Genomic DNA, 21348 nt, shown 5'->3' on the forward strand with positions numbered 1-21348 from the left:
GAGAAGGGAGATTGGCGTTGGTCACGGTTTGGAATGAAAGGGAGAAAACAGGACAAAGTAACACGTTTTTTTTTTTTTTGACGACGTAGTTAAGGCGGCAGGCTTGTTTTGCCAAGGCGGCAGCCTTGACTGCAAAGTGCTGCGGGAAACCCTGCTGTGTGCTGAGTGTGTTTCACTAATTCACGGATTGGGATAAATGCAAATTTCCCTCACTGGATCAAAAGAGTATATATACTTATACTTAGTAAACCATAGGCAGAGAATGGGATTCCCGCTAGCATGCTAGCTAGCTTTGTATGCTAAGCTAAACGAACATAATCATATTGCTCATTACAAAACAAAATGTTAATGTTTGTATATGAAACGGTTTGTATGAATTACCCAAAATTCCCAGTTAATTCCCGTAAAGTTCCATTAATTCCCATATTTTTCTTTAATTCCATGAAAGTTTCCCATTTGGAATATTTCCAAAATTCCCCAGCTTAACTTCCCATGGTAAGTTTCCGGAAATTTACCGGAAATTTTCCGCCCCTTTGCAACCCTACCCACAACACAGAAAATCATTATTTACAATTAAATTTAAAAAAATTAATCATAGGCCACATCTCACCTGTTAGCTAAACTATTACTATATAGAATGTATAAACTATATAGACTTGTCTTACACTGTATTGGTGCTGTGCAAGTTGAATTGAGTGCCTGTCACTTTAAGGCCGTGACGGCCCATGAGGCTTTCTTGAGTCTTACGGTTTTAAGATGATTAAGTAGCGTTGTTGTAGCCTGGAAAATCCAGACCCTGGTAATCTAGAAAGTAGGGCTGCACGATATATCTAAAATTTATCGTTATCGCGATATCAACGCTTGCGATGGACATACCGCAAAGATTACTTAATTTTCGATACATTTTCTGTGCCGCACGCATTCCATACAGTCTATGGTGTATTCACATTCTGAATGTCAACATATTTTACCAAACCGATGCTGTCATGCAGCCCTAGAAGCCCGTCCCCCACCAGTTTAGGTGTGTGGTGTTTTAGGTGTTGAGGCAGGAGCTAAGTCGTGATGGCTGAAGATAGTGAGTCAAGCGAGGTAGGCTACACTTAGGTGAAGAGGAATTGGTGACTAAAAGGAAAAACACGTCTGTTATAGGGAAATATTTTGGTTTTATGAAGGCCGACTTACAAACACAGCGCCAAATGCGTCCTCCACCGTGTTCAAATAAACAATTTCTTTCGTTGTTGTTATAGGATCAGAAGATAGCCTATCTGTCTTTCACTGTAAGGCTTGTATTTCATAATTTGCATTTAGCAAAAGCCCCAGACAGCAGCAGAGAGGTAATCAGGATTCGTTATTTGTAAAAGTTTAGCCTACTTTGTTAGCCTGGACTGTGTGATCGCAGCCAGTTACTTTCACTTTCCGCTGCCCTCGTAGTCGGCATACGTGGGATGCGCAGCGTATGAGGTTACAGACTGGGATACTTAAGATTTTAGATGAGTGACCGCCGCGATATAGCTTAAGTACAGTAGCTTTTTTGCTAGGCCCAGCGAAGGCTGGCAATGTGGAATATTCCGCTGGTTGGTGCGCAAGTATTCAGATTGGCTGTCTATCCGTCTTTTACGAGGATTTTCTTGGAGCACATCTTCCACACAACTTCGATAGCCTAGTCAGTGGGTATCTTAGCTGTCCACCTAGGCTACATAATATACTGCTCAAAAAATTAAAGGAACACTTACAGTTTTCCACAATTGTTCAAACCAATTTTTTGAAACCTTCCACCTTCTCTCCATTCTCAAACTACATTCACAGAATGTCTGACAGTTCTTGCAAAATAAAACACTCGCCTTAAAAGTTTTTCTTCTGCTCAGAATCAAACAGTGTCAGCACCAATCCAGTGTATGATTGAAGTGTCCCCTTAATTTTTGAGCAGTATATTTTATATTGTTATATATTTTATATATTATTGTAGAAAATTATACATTTATTTCTGTAATTATACATTTACCCCCCCCCCCCCACCCTTCAGTCTATGTTAGCAGCAAGTAGAATGGAGAAAAACATTAAATATTTAAATATCGCAAGTTATATCGTTATCGCAGTACTCAATAATGTTATCGCATATCGCATGTTTTCCTAATATCGTGCAGCCCTACTAGAAAGATTAAGGGTCTGGCCACGAACAATGTAATGGCCCAACTCGAGGGGCGGCAACAAGCATGCATTTAAAAATCTCACTGCACGCAATTGGATAACACTAGACCATGTTTACTCTGAATGATTTCGAATGATTTCGGATAACACTACGACCAATATTTACTGTCCTCCAACGTTGCAGCGCTGTATTCATCAGTTTAGCTGGTTCCCTGGGATGCAAGGGGTAAAAGTAACGTGCATCATTGCTCATTGCCAGAGTGTCTCGCAGAGACAATTCCATAGTGCTCTCGCGAGAACTCTGGATTTCCAGGGTAGCGTTGTTGTGCATAAGGATATGTGGATGGAATTAATTAATTGGTAATTAATGTTTTCCATGTCATTTGTTAAAATAAATGCTCAAAAGCCTAAATACTCGAAGAAAATCTATCTTTGATTATAGGAGAAGCGTCTTGTAATGGTAATTTCTCTGATTTTGTTGAACTTCTACTCTACAAGTAACTAACTCCAGATGTAAATGGTTGCGTATCCTATTACTCAAATTCAATTATTATATCCAACAGTAGGCTAGATAATTTCACAGCCTAGGTATGTTAGCAGCACAGGGTTTGAGAGCATTGATTATAGAACAAACAAAAACAAAACCCTGCATGGAATTGATCTGGGAATACCGAAGGTAGGGGTGAGCTACCTCGCTGGCGTGTTTATTTGGTTCCTTGGTTAAAATATAATGTAGGCTATGTTTTTTTGCACAAAATTGCGTCTGCTAATAAACTTAAACATAAACACAAACAAACGTAATTTCTTGTGAAATCCCTGACTGTGCCTTCAATGCTAGCCTACTATTATTTGTTGACATCAGCTGTCGTTCGTTCCTCTCCAGATTTGCTCCTGAAGTTCACTTGCGTTGTTTTTTTAAAAATTATTTTCAATTAGGCGACTTTTTTGCAGCAGCGCTGCGCCGCTGCTGAACACGTAGTAGGGGAAACACTGAATACCTAGAGAGATTGGGCATGTGGCTGTTTTTTATGCTGGTCCATTGGGATGAAGAGCTTGTCATTATTTATTTTCTCTTGCATTTCTAGCCCTCATTTGGTTACATCATAACATCTCCAGAGAAGAGGGAACCCTTTGCTCTAATCCGACCTTCAGACTTTTCCTCTAGGGGTAGCTCTTTCCACAGTGAAACTATTCCTCTCAGTGATGCAGATGAACCAATGAATGCAGGTGGGATTTTAGGTGATCTGTTGTATCCAATACTATGATATTTAAGTGCATTTTTCCCAGACTGAAAAAAAGTATGAATCCTGTGTTTACATTATTCAAACCTAAAATTGATGCACTTGGCATCATCAGGAATCACTTTCTTCACTTGTTGTGGTAGAGCAGTGTTTGAAAAAGGGGCAGCAAACTGAATTAGCAAGCTAACAAACCTTACCACTTACTACTTTTAGTCAGAAGATCCCCCACAACTAAATCTATAATCGATCCATTTTTTTCGTGTTGGTGACTAAACAATACAATCCCTCAATTGTTAAACTGTCTATAATTAAGGCATACGGGTTGTTATTCCATACCAGTTTGTTATTTTGTCCTATCCATGTCTTATATTATCATACAACATTTTTGCCTGATATCTTATTTCATTGCTGAGAGATGCCTTTTTAACTATGTATAAACATGCACCAGAAAATTGCAAGGAATGCTCCTTTCCTCTCAACGAAACAATATTTTTGCTGAAAGATAAATGGATAGATAGATTTGATTGTCTGTCCCAAACAAAATTTGTGGTAGCGATACGTCATAAGACATGGTAGACTTATTGGACAGAAATCTGAGGCCATGGAGAACTGATGAATTGATCCATAATGTACAATCTGAACTGAACTATCCTACTTTTATTTTTTTTATTTTTCCATTTGCCCTGACAAAACTCTTCTTTCTTTGCACACTTGCATGTGAATTCAGAATTACGTGTAGGAGTTGTATTACAGAAAGGTAATTTTATCATTATATTATTTACTCATAAGCTTTACCTTTTGTAAGCATAGAAGACTTGGAGAAAACCCTGGAGGACAATGTTGACAGAACCATAACCAATATTGATGTCCAATCTGCACTAACGGACATGGACAATTTAAAGGTAAGCTTATGAAGACCATTGTCATCTGCTTGTGAAGTTAATAAAGGCCATCTTCACACTGCAAGTCAAGTACAGAAATCCAATGCAATTTCCCAGTTTTATTTTTTATGGTTAGTTATATTGTCATTTTAAAAAAGCTGAATTTCAGACTGTACCTTTTAAATTATAAATTTAGTTTACAAGTGCTTTCTGTGAAACTGGCACAAATCTTAAACTGAAGTCCTTGTGTAATTGGTTTCTATTCTGTGTTATGTTGAGTACATTTGACGGATTGCCCTAAATCCATAAAATATGTACGACTGGACTGATGCTAAAATAGCAAAGACACATCCTTAATTCTGAATGTCTCCAAGTTCAAAAGCAAGCATTAAAGTTACAAACAACATCGTTTTTACCCTCTAGGGTTTGAATAACACTGTCATGCTGGGAAAGGATTGCGATATTAAGGAGACCACAGTTTTGGGAACAGACTTGCCCAAGACCCCTACTGATGTACAGCTAAGCATTAGCACAATTGCTTCTGCAATTGCAAATGCCTCCCTCAATTCTGATCCAGCCCAGCTTGCTGCTATGATTATTGAGCTGTCCCAGAAGAGCCACTTCAAGGTTAAACAGACAACAAATGACGACCAAGATGCCAGCATTTTACCTCAGCATCCCAGCAGCAGGACTGCAGCAGCCCAGGCAAATATTGTAGGTAATATTAGTACATTTGATATGGAGAAATACCTGAAGAGAGTTGAACTTTCAGCCAGTGACAGCGATGTATATAGTTCCCAGTCCTGTGTCGACATTCTTGGTTTGACTGATGGCCGGGATGTCTCCCATCGGATAGTTGAACCTCCTTTTGAAAATAATCTAGAAGCTGGGACTAGGAATTCTACTGAGGCTGAACACCTGTTCAATGAGCGGACTAGATCATTTTCTTCAAGGATTTTATCTACATCATCTGATGGGACAGAAGAAAGCCCTTATAATCTGACAACCTTTCAGTCGAATGGAAGGAAAGTTGTTACTTCTCAACCTAAGGACTTACCAATTGCATTGAAAATGTCAAGTTCCTTGAATTGTAACTTGCCAAACACTAGAGAGGCCCCTCTCAAATCTAAACTTTTGGCAGAATGCAAACCAGGATCAGGCAAATCAGAGGTAGCTATAGACCCTGCTACAGACAGGAGCAAGAATGATGCTACTGTGAAACTCCAAGAAGTTTGCTCACATGTCTGCAGCACTCCAGCTTCGGACACTCAGGATTCTGTAGAAGGTAATGACCAGCTGTTGTACTAAAAAGAAATCTAGAAATCTTGTCAACCATCTATACTGTAACACAGAAAACCTGTCATGTCTTTTAGTTGTCATAACAAAACATGGCAAACTTCTACAAGGCCTTGTTGTCCAAAGTTACATTGACACACCACACTGTGATGGTAAGATAGGAAGGTGATGGTAAAGTGGTGGTTCAGTAGCATTTTTATGCTAGGATGTAGAATATAAAAATGGTTATTTTTTTTTGTTTTAAAGCATTTTTTAAAGTATATATTTTTGGGGCTTTTATGCCTTTATTGCAGATAGGACAGTGGAGAATGACAGGAAGTGAGTGGGAGAGAGAGTCTGGGTGGGATCGGGAAAGGACCACGGGGTGGGAATCGAACCCGGGTCGCCGGCGTACCGTGCAGGTGCCCCAGCCAGTTGCGCCACGGCTGGGGCCGAAAACGGTTATTTTACATCTGAACATAACGTTTTGATCTTTGTCTAATTCCTTTGTGAAAATTTGTGTCTCTAGCAGATGCATTGAAGTCCTCTCCTGAGCATAACGCTCCAACGCATGCACAGTCTTCCTTTAGGCCCTCCACTTCTCCTCTGACCCATTCCAGCCCTAGCCAGACCTCTATCCTCACCAAAGAGGGGTAAGTACTGTCGATCATTGTATTCTACAGCATTACAGTTCCAGTGTTAGTTTTTTTGATTTTTTTTAACTTTTTTCATTCTGTTATTAAGTGTAGCATTCTTACAGGTGTATAGACAATACATTCTTTCCTGTGAAAATTAAATTATTTTTTTAACATGTCCAGACTATAACATGGTATATCAGGAGCAAAATAAGCAGTCAACATAATGACAAGATTTCTGCTTCAAATTTGTAGTCGGGGTTCTAAAAGACAAATACCACATTATTGTAAAACGACACAAACTGTTGTGACCGAAAGTTGTTGTCTCTGAGCTTCTGTAAAGCCTGGTAGCTCTCATTTTAAAAGTTGTAACAGTATAACAGCTGTAATAGTAAATATAGCCGCAAGCGGCAATGGCGGGCCCGAGCACCTGCGGGCCGCAACCCGTGATATTTCAGAATCCAACGAAGCACCAACGTGGTGCATTTGTAAAATGTACATATTTGATGTGTGTGCTATTTGTTTTTGCATGTTATTTTCTGGCACATTTACTTGCTTGGTCAGATGGAGGCGCAATGCAAGGCAGGCCCATTGTTTGTCATCATAATCATAACATATATTAACCTGAGAAATTTCAGATTATTCATTTTAAGCAAAGAACATTTCTGATACACTTTTTGGCCAGATGGTGGCGCTATATTAGGCATGTGAATATCATCACAATAATGATATCCAATATTTTGTTAAATTTCAGATCAACCAATAAAGGCATTACCAATTTCTGGCACATTTTCCTGCTTGGCCAGGTGGTGGCGCTATTCCAGGCAGGCCCATAGGGTGTCTGGATGTCATCATAATTATCATATCTATTAACCTGAGAAGTTTAAGACCGTTCATTCAAAGCATAGAGCATTTTTTGGCATATTTCCTGTTTGGCCAGATGGTGGCGCTATGCTAGGCATGTGAATTATATGTGTGAATATCATCACAATAATGATATCCAAAATGTTTGTAAACTTTCAGATCAATCACTTAAGGCATTGTCCATTTCTTGCACATTTCCTGCTTGACCAGGTGGTGGCGCTATGCCAGACAGGCCCATTGGGTGTCTGGATATCATCATAATCATAATATCTATTAACCTGAAAAGTTTCAGACCATTTATTCAAAGCATAGAGCATTTCTGGCACATTTCCTGCTTGGCCAGAAGGTGGTGCTATGCTAGGCCTGTGAATTACACATGTGAATATCATCACAATAATGATATCCAATATTTTATAACGTTTCAGATCAATCACTTAAGGCATTGTCCATTTCTGGCACATTTCCTGGTTGGCCAGGTGGTGGCGCTATGCCAGGCAGGCCCATTGGGTGTCTGGATATCATCATAATCATGATATCTATTAACCTGAGAAGTTTCAGACCATTCATTCAATGCACTGTGACTTTATGACACATTTCCTGTTTATAGGGTGAGATATTAAAATCATGACATATTACAACATATCAAAAATCCGTTCGCAATTTAACATCAGCAACATCTTGGCATCATATTTGCCAAATTTCACATGAATCTGACAAATTGTCTAGGAGGAGTATGTTAAAATTGACCATGTGACATCAGTGCAATTGCCATTCTTTCTGTTGCCAGGTGGTGGCGCTATGCAAAATATGCATTATGGGCATGTGAATATCATCACTCCCATGGTATTCAAAGACCTGTGAAATGTAAAACATTTCAAGCCATGCATGGTGACTTATGACACATTTATTGTTTATGTGGAAGGGTATTAAAATTAATAATTTCGCCATTTCGTCAAATTACAACATATCAAAAAAAAAGCTTCACAATTTATAATCAGGAACATCTCAGTGTCATGTATACCAACTTTGACATGAATCGGATCAACCGTCTAGGAGGAGTACGTTAAAATTGATCATGTCCACAACGCACAAAATCTCAATTACCTCACTTCCTGTGGGCGTGGCTAATGCATTGTACATACGAAAGTTGTTCATCTTGGGGAGATACACATACCTACCAAATTTGGTGTTTGTAGCTGAAAGTATATGCCCACCACGGGATCAGTCATCTAAGGGGGCGTAAGGGGGCGCTAGCGAGTCTATGGGCCATACCCGGGGCCAAGCTTTTTTACCTAGCTGCTTTGTGTGACACCTGATGTGTGTGCCAAATTTCAAGACTTTTCGATTATGTTAACCACCTCTAAATATTTGCCAACCACGGGATCAGTCACCTAAGGGGGCGCTAGCGAGTCCCTGGGCCATGCCCGGGGTCAAGCTATTGTACCTAACTGCGATGCGTGACACCTGACGTGTGTGCCAAATTTAAAGAGTTTTCGACCATGTTAACCACCTCAAAAACAGGAAAGCAAAAAAGTAGAATAACAATAATGAATAATAATAATCCTTACAAAAACAATAGGGCCTTGCGCCCTTCGGTGCTCGGGCCCTAATAATAATAATCCTTACAAAAACAATAGGGCCTTGCGCCCTTCGGTGCTCGGGCCCTAATAATAATAATCCTTACAAAAACAATAGGGCCTTGCGCCCTTCGGTGCTCGGGCCCTAATTAACTTTGTTCTGTATCTCTAACTATAGCGTCTTGAGACTTTGGGTCCAGAAGTCCTTGAAAAATGCTTGAATTTGAATTGTGGGAACTCTGCAGTGCACCAATGACTGTCTTGAAAAATGAATTCAAACAGCTCATGTTGAAGGAACAAATCCTATCTTGCGGACACTCTTAGTATGTTATTAAAGGCATATGACTGCTATTTTTGTATAGAGAAACCAGATGTAGCAAATAATTGGGGGTCTAGCAACAATATTCTTTATTCTGACATAGGAGTCTATGGCAGCCCATAGAACAGTCAGGTAAAATTTGGCATAGTGATTGGGGACAGTCCCATGATTAATTTCACCAAGTTTCATGTCTGCACCTCAAGCGCTCTAGTGCCACCAATGAGTCAAAATTGGTGTTACATCCAGGCGCATCATTTTTTAACCGTATGCCCGGTTGTCAAGATTGAAGTATTGTTGGAATCCTTGGATGACACCGAACTCCATGCACCCATGGGGTCAATTTCCGCCATGTTGGACCTTCTGCTATTTTGGATTTTATCAAAAGCGAAAATAAATTCTCAAGTCACAAATTTTGTCAGATTTTCACGGAACTTGGCACAGATGATCTTCAGACCAAGCCTCACAAAAGTTACCTATAGGCAGGGTTCCCACAGGTCATGGAATTTCTGGAATATCATGGAATTTTGGAAAGTCTATTCCAGAATTTTATCATTTTTGGTACAAAGTCATGGAATATCAGGGAATTTTGTTGCAGCAGTTTAAAACTTACTTTCCAAAATACATTAATACAAATATATTTCCTCAAAATCGGTGTATATCTGGTTATTAGCCTTACTGCTTGCTTGAGTAGCCCAACTTTGTTTACCAATGCCCATTTAGTAATTAGATTAGATTAAATTAGATTACTTTATTGTCACTGCACAAATACTGTACTAGTTTGCGTCTAACACAAAGTAGGCCTACTATTTTACGGACTATAAAAAATAATGATTATGTAGGAAGTTTAGAAGACCCAGAATTGACCTGCAGACTACAAAAGTGCACCGAATTCAACACAAATGACTCAATACACTTGGAGGAGGTATGAGTCCTTTCTTTTTCAGATATCTTAGGATTTCGCTGTAGTATCGTTTCAGTATCGAGCATCGTGATATTTATGGCAGGTATCGTATCGAAGTCATAATTTTGGTATCGTGACAACACTAGTGCAATGTCCATGTCAAATAAACCGTATGTAAATAAATAAATAAATATTCTTACATGTGTTGTAGAGTTTCGTCATATGAGTCATCAGAGGACCTCATGAAGACCTGCCCCAGAAATCCTCCCTTTCCAGAGCTACACATTTCAAACCTCAGTATGAGCCGTCTTACTTACCTCTCCATCAATGATGGTCATGGTACTCCAGATCAAAAGGTAGATTTGTTATTTTTTTTAAAGAACTTGCCACGTCTGGGGCAAAAACAATGGAATTAAAACGTTTGTCCCAGTCCTCTCCTTTTTTTCTTTGATATGCTCACAGGTGTCCTGACTGATTTCGGTTGAATAATTTTCGACATGATGTTGGGAATAATTCTTATGTTTTATATAGATTTTCTTTTAGAATTTTAACACAATTTTCACCTTACTGTACTATATAATTCATACAGTATTTTCATTTAATTTTAATTGCAACACTACATTTTATTAGAGGTTAATGGGGATAAAATATTTTGTTTGCTGCTTCAAACATATACATTTCCCATCAATTACCAAGACTGTGTTGGCCCGTCAAAATCTAATTCATCCTGGCAAAGTTTCATAATGAAAAGTGGGTTTACATGCGCATGTTTAATCCGATTAAAATTGGATTCATGCCTCAATTGGAATAAAACAAACTCATCAAACACCTTGATCAGAATCACTGATCTGAAGATTAGAATCCAATTGAATAGCCATACAAAATTGATAAAATAAACTGTCTGAACACAGGTTATCATTTCCGCTTCATTCCTTTGAAGGCTGAAATGTAGGCCCATGGACTAGTTATTTTGTTTGTTTGTTTTGACCATTTCTGAACTGTTACATTCCTTAAACTTACTTTGCGAATGTGACCTTTTCGCAATGTCATTACCAATCATAGTTATACCACCAATGTGTTTATTATTATTATTATTATTATTATTATTATTATTATTATTATTATTATTATTATTGCATTTCCAAAGTACATCATGTTTTGAACACAAATGTTTTCATCAATATAGATATAAGTAAATAAATATACAGTTAAGAACAAAATTATTCATACCCCTGGCAAATATTGATTTAATACTGATTTTCTCTTTATCAATATGTTTGTTCTGACTGAAAATGACAGTCACATGCCAAAAGTTTGTAAGACAATGTGGGAGAAACATGGAATTAAAAAAAGAAGCGTTTTCATCAAATGGCAAGTCCAAGTCCATTTTTCATACCCTTTTTAAATAATCACTGGGAACATCTTTATTTGCATTCACAACTCTTAAAATGGCTTATAATGTCTACCAAGCCTCTCCATGTCTCCACAATTATTCTAGACCACACCTTTTCAACAGCAATCCGGTTTTTCAGTCAGGAATGATTATTTGCCATTACTCTGGCATTGTGCTCACTTGTGCCAAGAGACCTGCCCCAATAGGCATCATTGGACCATTAAACCATACAATGATCCAAAACATACAGCCAAACAAGGCAAGAAATGGTTAACAGAGAACAATGTCAACATTTTAGAGTGGCCCAGCCAGAGTCCAGACCTCAATCAGTAAAAAAAAGTTAGCACAAGGCCAAAGTGATGGCAAATAATCGTTCCTGCCTCAAAACCCAGATTGCTGCTAAAAAAGGTGCAGTCTACAATCATTGTGGAGACATGGAGAGGCTTGGTAGGTATTCTAAGAACCATTTTGAGAGCTTTGATGGCAAATAAAGGAGTTTCCATTGATTATTTAAAAAGGGTATAAATAATTTTGCACACCATTGTTTGCCGTTGAAAAATAAATAAACGAAGTGTTTAATCCATCAACCAATGTGCTACCAAGTGAGGTGACAAATATTTCGGTCCTCAGACTTTCATCAGTGCAAACCATATACAATGACGTGGCGCCTATTTATAGTCTGCGTCTACTTGGTTGCAGCTCTGTCAATCAACCTGACCCCTAGCTAGGTAGGTTGAAGTGTAGACTCAGAGAATCATGAGAAAAGAAGGCCCTCAGGCTCATCGTTACAGTAGACCTAGTCATAGACAGTAGTCAAGATAATGAAAAAAATAAAATAAAAAAATCACATGCAAAATAGAGAAACAAGAAAAACATAAGGAAACAAGATTAACAATGAGCAAGTGAAGTCAACAAAGGACTCTCTTTTGTCCCTACACCCTGGGCCAACCCGTTCCAGACCAAAGTGGAATTATTAAAGTTTTTCCGCACCATCAAACTGAAATATTTCTTTCACAAGGACAGAACTGGCCTACCCCTCACCACTGACAGCTTGGACAGAACGCGTAAGGCTATCTTTAAACCAAAGAGCACTTTCACAGCACCTGTGAATAATGCCGCCATAGACACTTTTTGTAAACTGGTTGATAAGGACATTGATTCCATATATATGTCTGCACCCAATTACAAATGGTCTAACTGCACTAAAGAGCACTTATTGTCATTGTCTTCTTTGAGCAAGAATAACAATATTATCTTTAAAAGTGCTGATAAGGGAGGGGGACTAGTATGCTTGAACTGTACTGACTATGAGCATGAGGTCTTAAGACAACTGTCTGACGCTGATTCCTATAGAAAGCTGACTGGTAATCCTACAGCGTCCTTCAAAAGGGAGGTTGACATTTTTGTTAAGAATGGTTTTGACAAACATTACTTAACTGCTTCAGAGAGGGATTATCTCATCACTGACAACCCCACCATTCCAGTAATTTACACATTACCTAAGGTCCATAAGCAATACCATAAAGTACCTGCTGGTCGTCCCATTGTGTCTAGTAATGGGTCTCTCACTGAGCCCCTTTCTAAATGTATTGACATACATATTAGACCCCTGGTCACCAACTTACTGTCCTACCTGAGAGACACAGGAGATTTCATAGACACCATTAATAAAGTTAGTCTAGATGAGGTCGACATCCTTCTGGTCACCATGGACGTCACTAGCCTTTATACGGACATTCCCCATGATTCTGGACTCCTAGCTTTAGAGTTCTTTCTGAACACACGCACAGAGTGCTATCCTCCCACATCTTTCTTGACTGAAATGGCCAGATCAACAATGATTTTCGTACAGATTTGTGGCACTGCCATGGGTGCCACATTTGCGCCTGATTATGCTAATCTGTTCATGGGTTACCTTGAGCATCACCACATCCATGCTGACAATCCATTTTCCGACAACATACTGCTTTACAGGCGCTATATAGACGATTTATTTTTTATTTGGAAGGGCACAGAAGCATATCTTCATGAGTTTCATGACTATCTTAATGGTCTCATTGATTCCATTAAATTCAGCCTTGAATTTGATCACAAGCGCATGCATTTTCTGGACACCTGGGTAGTGCGAGACACCCGCAATCTACACACCACTTTATACAAAAAACCCACAGACATGAACAGCTATCTACATGCGTCAAGTTTCCATCCTGCACCGAGTAAGAAGGGGCTCCCTTATAGACAGTTTTTATGCATTAGACGCTTTTGTCATAGAGACGACGACTTCGAGGATGAGTCCAAAGCACTTTACATGGATTTCTGTGCACGAGGTTATACCTCCGAGGTTCTTGATGGTGCCCTGGAACGAGTACGCAAATATGTACATCGTGATCGCTCCATATTGAACACCCAGCGTAGCGATCCACCTTTGATTTGTTGCACAACTTACACACCCCTCAGCCAACAAATCAAACATGTCATTAGACAGCACTGGCATGTTCTTCAGGCTGACCCCAAATGTGCTGAGCTTTTTCCCAACCCGCCCCTTTTTACTCACTCCAGATCTGCTAACTTAAAAGACAGGCTGGTCCACTTGGACACCTTCAATCACTCTATGCGTCCCCGTGAACGCTTGGATGATCTGACGGGCTTCTTTCCCTGCTGCAATTGCATGTCCTGTACTATGATCACTAAGACCAGCCAATTCACAAGCTACTCCACTGGCAAACAGTACAACATAAGAAAATTCATTACATGCAATTCCACTAATGTAATTTACTTGTTATTGCCCTTGTGGTTTGCAGTACACAGGATGCACAAGGAGACAGTTAAGAGTCAGGCTCAATGAACACCGCAATGCTATTAACAGGCAGGACCCTAAATCGCCAGTTGCGCGTCATTTCACAGAAGCCAACCACTCCATGTCAGATCTTACATTTTTAGGAATAGATAGTCTCTTCTACCCGTAGGAGGAGCTCTACAGGACAGATGCTCCTTCAGTGTGAAGCACGCTGGATCTACTACCTTAAAACGTTACATCCACATGGGTTAAATGATGACTTTGATTTGACTTGTTTCCTTTGAGCTGGTTTATCTGAGAATGTTCAATCTGCTTATTATATATCCGAATATCCATCTATTGTTTAATATTCACTTGCTCATTGTTAATCTTGTTTCCTTATGTTTTTCTTGTTTCTCTATTTTGCTATTTTTTTTTTTTAATTAATTAGACTACCTGTCTATGACTAGGTCAACTGTAACGATGAGCCTGAGGGCCTTCTTTTCTCATGATTCTCTGAGTCTACACTTCAACCTACCTAGCTAGGGGTCAGGTTGATTGACAGAGCTGCAACCAAGTAGACGCAGACTATAAATAGGAGCCACATCATTGTATATGGTTTGCACTGATGAAGGTCTGAGGACCGAAACGTTTGTCACCTCACTTGGTAGCACATTGCTTGATGGATTAAACACTTCGTTTATTTATTTTTCAACGGCCAACAATGGTTTGCGAGTTTTCTTTCATGATTGACTACTATGTTGCCTAAAACTAACGCACCCGCACGACCTTGAGTATTTGCCGCGAGACCCTACCGGTCTAACCTGACCTATAAATAATTTTGGACATGCTGTTTTTCATAAAATGTAAAAAAAAGATAATTATTTTTTTGATTCCATTTTTCTACCACATTGTCTTACAGCCTTTTGGCATGTGGCAGTGTAATTTTCAGTCAGAACAAACATATTGGTCAAGAGAAAATCAACATTACATCAATGTTTTCCAGGGGTATGAATAATTTTATTCTTAACTGTAGCTGTACTGAATACAAGTATATATTTACTGTTAACTTGTATACAGTATACTGTATGCAAGTAAACCTGATTGATGTATTTAACTTTAATATGCAAAATTTTTTTAGAGGTCAGAGTGAGGTCCACTCACAAAAGTCCAATGGGATACACTGACAAGATAATATAACTTGTATGCATATATATCTAATGGTTACCTCTACGATGCTCTTTTTTTTTCTGTTAAAGAATGCATTGTATAGTTAGTAGTTTAGCTGGTTAACCTGCTAAGAAACCTTTTTTTTTTTTTTTTTTTTTTTTTGATTTTAGAAAAACACCAGTATGGAACTGAGCACCACCATCATTAGGGCCAGCCCAACCCCTGAGGAAGAGGAAGTGAAATTGAGAAAAGACTGGGCAGGTGTTTTTCAAGACTCTTCTGGAAACATTCTTGAGCCGTCTATGAGCCCGAATCACACTCAGTTCAAAGCTTCTGATCCTACTCAACAGATCTATGGTCTGGGAGCACAAAGTCAGAATAGCTGTAATTTCCATCAAGGGACTAAAGACTTTCCGCCAGACAGTAGGCCAACCAAGAACTGCTCCGAGATTCGCCACTGTGCATATGTTGGTGATTCAGGCTACACCAGTAACCTCAACATCCAACACCACCAAGGAGGTTTCACTGGCACAGATCCGAGATCCATTGTCTCCCAGCATTGGCATGGTATTTCTGGCCATGGTATGCAGTCTGCCCCTACATCTTCTGCCTACATGACCTCTGATCTGCGGTATGCTCCTCCCATTACTAACTATACCTCCCATGTTGCGTTGTTGGATGTCCCACGAACAGCGCCCGTTCCGCTTTCAAGAGGTGCTGTCTTCAGTACTCACTCAACGCAACAATATTTGGATGGAGAGGTGCCCCCACACATGTCTAATCATTTAGGTGGAGGGCATAGTACTGTCTATCCCATATTACCTGCCCTACCTGGTGGGTATCTCAACTGTGCCCAAATTCAGAACCCACACCAGTGTTTCAGCAAATCTTACAGCCATCAAGGTATTACACAGTGGGTACCCATAGACTTCACAGATCTTGAAGGTGAGATGTTTTGCATTACTGTTTCTGGAGAATTGTACAACATTTGTAGTTTATGGATAATTCATATTATTGGGCCTCAATCACAACTTTGTTCTTAAGAAGGTTCCACGAAAACTCATAAGCATATTCACAAAGGTGTTCTTAAATCTCAGAATCATTCAAGGGCGTTGTTCTTCATGTTCCATCATGTTGAATCCCATATCTTAAGTTGACAGTAGGGGTCAACCAATTATCGGCTGGGCCATTTTCGGGCCAATTATCGGTAGGGGTCGACCAATTATTGGCCGGTCATTTTTTCCACTGATAAGCCGATATTGAAATGGATAAAGAATTAAATGCGCTACTTTGTCTGTAAAGCGTCTCTCACTCCCTGCATTTGCTACTCTGTGGTCGAGAGCATTGTCCCGCCCACTACACCGTCTGATTTGTTAGTTAGCACGAATGCAGCCAATCAGGATGGAAAACTGAATACACAGAAAGTTTAGGCTTCTCATTGAGGCAGACTGTAGACTAGACTTCAGCGGTATGGAGCTATTTTTCGAAGGTAAGATACTTTACATTGCTGAAGTTGCAATGAATTACATTGCATCCTCTTTGTGACAGGTCCCTTAACAAGTACAGAGCAATTTATTTTAATAGACTAAGCCTACTCAATGGGCTATCACTCAGCTCTTGGATTAACATGATACACAGGATTTACACTTGTGATTCAAGTTGATAGACAATTGTGTAATAAAAGAAGAAAGAAAAGTTTGCATAATTAAATGCTTTTGAATGAAATCTTTGCAGCATATCGCCTTTACTATCTACCCCCCTTTTTGACAACTGACATCGGTTTTACATATTGGTTATCGGCCTCCTGTTTTGGTAATAATTGATATCGGTATCGGCCCTGAAAAAAACATATTGGTCGATCCCTAGTCGACAGGGTCTGCCAGTTGTTCTTAATTAGGTAAACACCCCATCAGCCCCTCAAAAAAGGGCATGACACTGAAGGGCTGTGCACACTGCACACACACACACACACACACGCACGCAGACATACGACAGACATGCATCTTTCTACAGACATACATGTTATAGGCTACACATACGGACAGACATACATGTTATAGGCTACACATACAGACAGAAATACATGTTATATACAGAGAGGTGAAATGTGGTGTTGTACTGTTAATTCTGACAAATTGTCTGATCCATCTGTTATCAAGCCTCCGTGGTTGTGCCCGATGAACTTAAATTCCCCAGTCCTTGCTGTGTGGGAATTGCCTCACAGATACCCCTTAGCATATTCAACCCCACGGATCGTTGGCTGCAGGTCAGCATCTCCATTTCCAGTCTGTCTATTGATGGCGAGCAGGTAAGGCACAGAGGTTCTAGATTGCTGATGATTTGATTGATTGATTGATTGATTGATTGATTGATTGATGGATGGATGATGACTTTTTACAGGTGGATTTGATTCCTTACCAGTGGATAGTTGTGAAGAATAAGACTGTTGTCTGCCCAAAGAGTACTGAAGAGCAAAGGGTCTTGTTCATTGCACCACAACCTGGTGTGTACCAGTGCACACTTAATGTGCAATCGTGGCCAGCCTCAGCTGAGCCAGAGACTGTGACTAGAGCCAAGTTGTTTTCCAAGCGCATATTATTTTGTGCCGTGGCAGAGAATCCTGCTGTAGAGGTAAGTGTAGATACTGATCATATGTTCGTTTACAGTAATATGTATTATGCATGACGCTTGTGTGCATGCTTGATTGCAGGCATGCATGATTTTTCTTTTTTCATTTCACACAAATCGCTTGCCTCGGTGCCAAAGTCTGGCCAAGTTGTTTCATATTCCTAAATGCCTCATGCACAAGTGGATGATTCTGGAAACAGCTGCGTTTGGAAATAGTCTTTCAGACCATCACTCTGTTGTAGTTCCTTCTGCTCACACATATGTGTGACATGAAAAAAAAAAGTGTAGGGCAGTTACGGCAAAGTCCTTTTAGGCAAGTCCCCCCACTCGGCGGCCATCTTGCAACGCGTTTTGGGCAGCTACCGGGCAGTTATTTTGGGCAGAACTGCGCGTAAGCAAGGCTTCACGACACCAGCCTCTCTCCAGCTGCGAGATAACAATCTTGTGCGCCAGTGCAACCACATGATTGAGCACGATGTCTTCACATGTCGCCTTTTTCTGGAGGAAGGTGCGAGATATGTGTCCAATTGCCATAATGGTGTTACAAACTAACCCCATACATTTCTATGAAGGATTCTTTGAGTGCTGTGTCTCCTCATTAGAAAGTCTTTCGCATGGGCAAATTCTCACTATATATTTCTAAAAACTATATATGTCCGGAGTATATTTTTATACTCCTTAGCACTTTAAAAGTGCCAGGTTGTATGAAGAGCCTTTAATCACTTATGAAAGCCAGATTTGATTTAAAGCGTAACTCAAGAGTTATACTTTAAGAGGAATTAAGACAGGCCCCACCTTCCTCCATGCTTTGTTTTATCATAACCTGTACATAGCCTGTATTGGATTCAGATAAACCAAGTTTAGAATTGATACATTTTGGCCTGTACCATTTAGGAGAACTGGTTGTGCAACCTAAAGTGCATCTTTAATAAAAGCATATACCCTCTAGATCTGATGTAACATGAGTTGAGCACTGTCTGTCCCACAGCCGATTAGATTAGCTTATTCACACCATGCCTACTTCCAGACCACCTTCTTAAGATAATAAAATTCTTTAAGACGTCTGAGTGCCCCAACCATGACTACTGGCTTACTTTGGTGGTATTTGTATGGGAGTCATAAAAATGTTACTCCTATATCTTTGACTCCCGGAACAAATGGAAGACAAGTATGCATTTGGTCATTATTATGTCGAATAGACACACTGAATGATTTCCCCCAACAACTTAAACAGTGTCCAAGGGATGTTTTCATTAAAGTTTAAAGCATTATTCTTTTTTGGGTTTTTTTTACTCTTGGCAGGCAGAAGTAGGTAAATCAGGTTGTCTGGACTTTGGAGACCTCCCAGCTGGCAGCTCCAAAGCCCTTCCTCTGAGACTTATCAACAGGACCCATGCTGTAATTCCCATTCGTCTGTTCATGAGTGCTGTGAGTCAAGCCTTGATTACCTATTTTGAATTAGCTATCTGGTAATATGACAAAACAAATTGCTTTGTGAGAAAAAAGAAGAATGTAAAAATGTATTGGAGTACTGGTCATAACCTATAGTTTATTTGACATTAAATTTTTGCTGTATCCTGTGATATTCTTTCCAGAATGCTACTTCTTGGCGCTGCTTCACCTTCTCCAAGAGTTCAGTTGTTGAGGAAGTAGTGCATCCAGCAGCTAATAGGACTGCTCCATCTGTTGTCAATTATGTGCTACATGCTAGCAATGGAGATGTAAGTATCATGTGTGGCCGTTTTTATGATGTACAAACACCAGTGTACATGAGACAGTGATTTTCTAAGGATATACAAACTTTCAGGTAAAGCACTGCTACTTGGGATTTTTAGGTGCTACATGCAAATCACTCACAGCAGTACTTCTGTGGTATTTGTACATGTTGTATTTATAAAAGTCAACATGTAAATAGGAAAATGTTAATTTAGGGATATTCAAAGTTCTCTAACCATCGCCGTTTCGGTTGGTGCAGTTCACAACACAAAAACTCTTCATGGAGAGTGCTGCTCTATGGTGCTCTATGTTGCTCTATGGTGCTTTGAGTTGCGCACAGTTTTTCTAGACGTTGCATAGAAACCCATGTATAGTAAACAACGGTTGAAGGAAGCAGGCTTCGCAACAATGAAATTAACTGTAAACAAGCTGACTATCCACTGTTATCACTATCAGGAGTAAGAAAGAAAGTACTACAACAAACTGAACAAGTCTGCTGCTTTTAAACTGTTTCCTTTGCGTGATTAGTTTTGAATTTCTCATTATGTCTTTGAATGTCTTTGTGTGTCTGTAGAATCCTGGGGTTTTCATGATATGGGTCCATTTTCATGCACCACAGAAGTACATGTCCACCACAGGTACAACAATGTACTTTTACTTCAATCTTTTTTTCTGTCCTTTGAGAAACTTTACAGCTGCTTATTTCATGCAATACTTTTTACTGTGCTTGTGCTTCATCTTGCATTATTGTGTGCAAGCCTATTCTCTTGCAAATAAATAAATGCAGTCATTGGCATGACTAGCCACGTTTACATGGACAGTTTTTGTCATTCCGATTAAACTATTCTGATTGTGCTTTAGAATCTTTGATCGGAATAGCCGCCGTTGCCTACTTTTCCTTGAGAAGATACAGCAGGCAATCTGATTGACCGTATACATGGCTGTTCAATCTGAATAGGAATGGACTACACCACCTCTTTCATTCCGATTAAAATTCTGATCAGATCAAGCATTTTTATTCCAATTGAGCCGTTATTCCATTTCTAATCGGAATAAAAGTGTCCATGTAAAGTACTATCTACTTAAAAGCCCTGCTTATCTTTCTACCTCATAGTAACCTCATAGTAACCGACTAAGCTGTTCCACTGCTTTCCATGCGTGTTCACTATCAATCTTGTACATATTCTTGCGTGCATACTATGTGCTAGCCTGAACAATGAATGTATGAATTTATGTGCTTTCATCGTTTTCTCTGTGATCCTCCTCTCTTTCTACTTGCTCCTCCCTGTTTTCTTTCTCTCTATCGAACCATTCTCATGCGCTTGTAGTTTTTCCCTTGTTACTGTCACATTACTGCTTTGTTTAGGAGGTTCAGGCTGTTCTCTATGTAAAGCATCTTGAAACTATTAAATAAATAAAAATTGAATTGACTTTCTCAGGAGAATTAGGGCCTGCTGATGAATTAACAGCACGTATTGATATTGAAGTGGACAGCCCTGGACCAAGTCATGTGATCCAAAGTGTTGGGCTCAAGGCACGGTCAGGAACAGCTCGAGTGCATGCCCCAAGACATTTACAGGTACAGAGACATGATAATGGTAGAGTAACTGACGACTTCAAATTATTATGACCAGCACGCTAGCGAAGTGGCAGTCATATAGGATTAGCCAGACTTTTTTTTTTCAGTAATTTTGTGTCATTAATTCCCGGGACACTGAAAGACCGGGCTGCACGTAACTTGGTGGGCATGTAGCCCAACAAGGACACGGAACCATTGATTTTCGCTTTGATCTGTTGCCCCTCTGCTGTACTGGACCCCCTTTA

At 39.7% G+C, this 21348-nt stretch overlaps 1 protein-coding gene across 4 annotated transcripts in view; it reads left to right on the plus strand.

Annotated features, from left to right (window-relative positions):
- The window catches only part of cep192 (centrosomal protein 192), a 108282-nt gene that overhangs the window by 52536 nt on the left and 34398 nt on the right, over nt 1–21348 (plus strand). For 2 of the 4 annotated variants that reach the window (XM_076281206.1, XM_076281210.1), the window contains exons 12-23: nt 3234–3375; nt 4200–4291; nt 4694–5555; nt 6075–6198; nt 10053–10197; nt 15351–16125; nt 17340–17488; nt 17581–17811; nt 19111–19236; nt 19404–19529; nt 20099–20162; nt 20964–21103. In XM_076281206.1, coding sequence (XP_076137321.1) covers nt 3234–3375; nt 4200–4291; nt 4694–5555; nt 6075–6198; nt 10053–10197; nt 15351–16125; nt 17340–17488; nt 17581–17811; nt 19111–19236; nt 19404–19529; nt 20099–20162; nt 20964–21103 — 2976 coding nt within the window. The remainder of the gene's footprint in view (nt 1–3233; nt 3376–4199; nt 4292–4693; nt 5556–6074; nt 6199–10052; nt 10198–15350; nt 16126–17339; nt 17489–17580; nt 17812–19110; nt 19237–19403; nt 19530–20098; nt 20163–20963; nt 21104–21348) is intronic. The other 2 variants (XM_076281209.1, XM_076281207.1) reach the window with 2 other exon arrangements.

The sequence above is a fragment of the Alosa pseudoharengus genome, unplaced genomic scaffold, assembly GCF_046254945.1.
Source record: "Alosa pseudoharengus isolate Yale_2024_CS ecotype anadromous, Long Island Sound unplaced genomic scaffold, YU_APseudo_1.1 YU_APseudo_1.1_scf_12, whole genome shotgun sequence".
NCBI classification, from domain to species: domain Eukaryota; kingdom Metazoa; phylum Chordata; class Actinopteri; order Clupeiformes; family Clupeidae; genus Alosa; species Alosa pseudoharengus.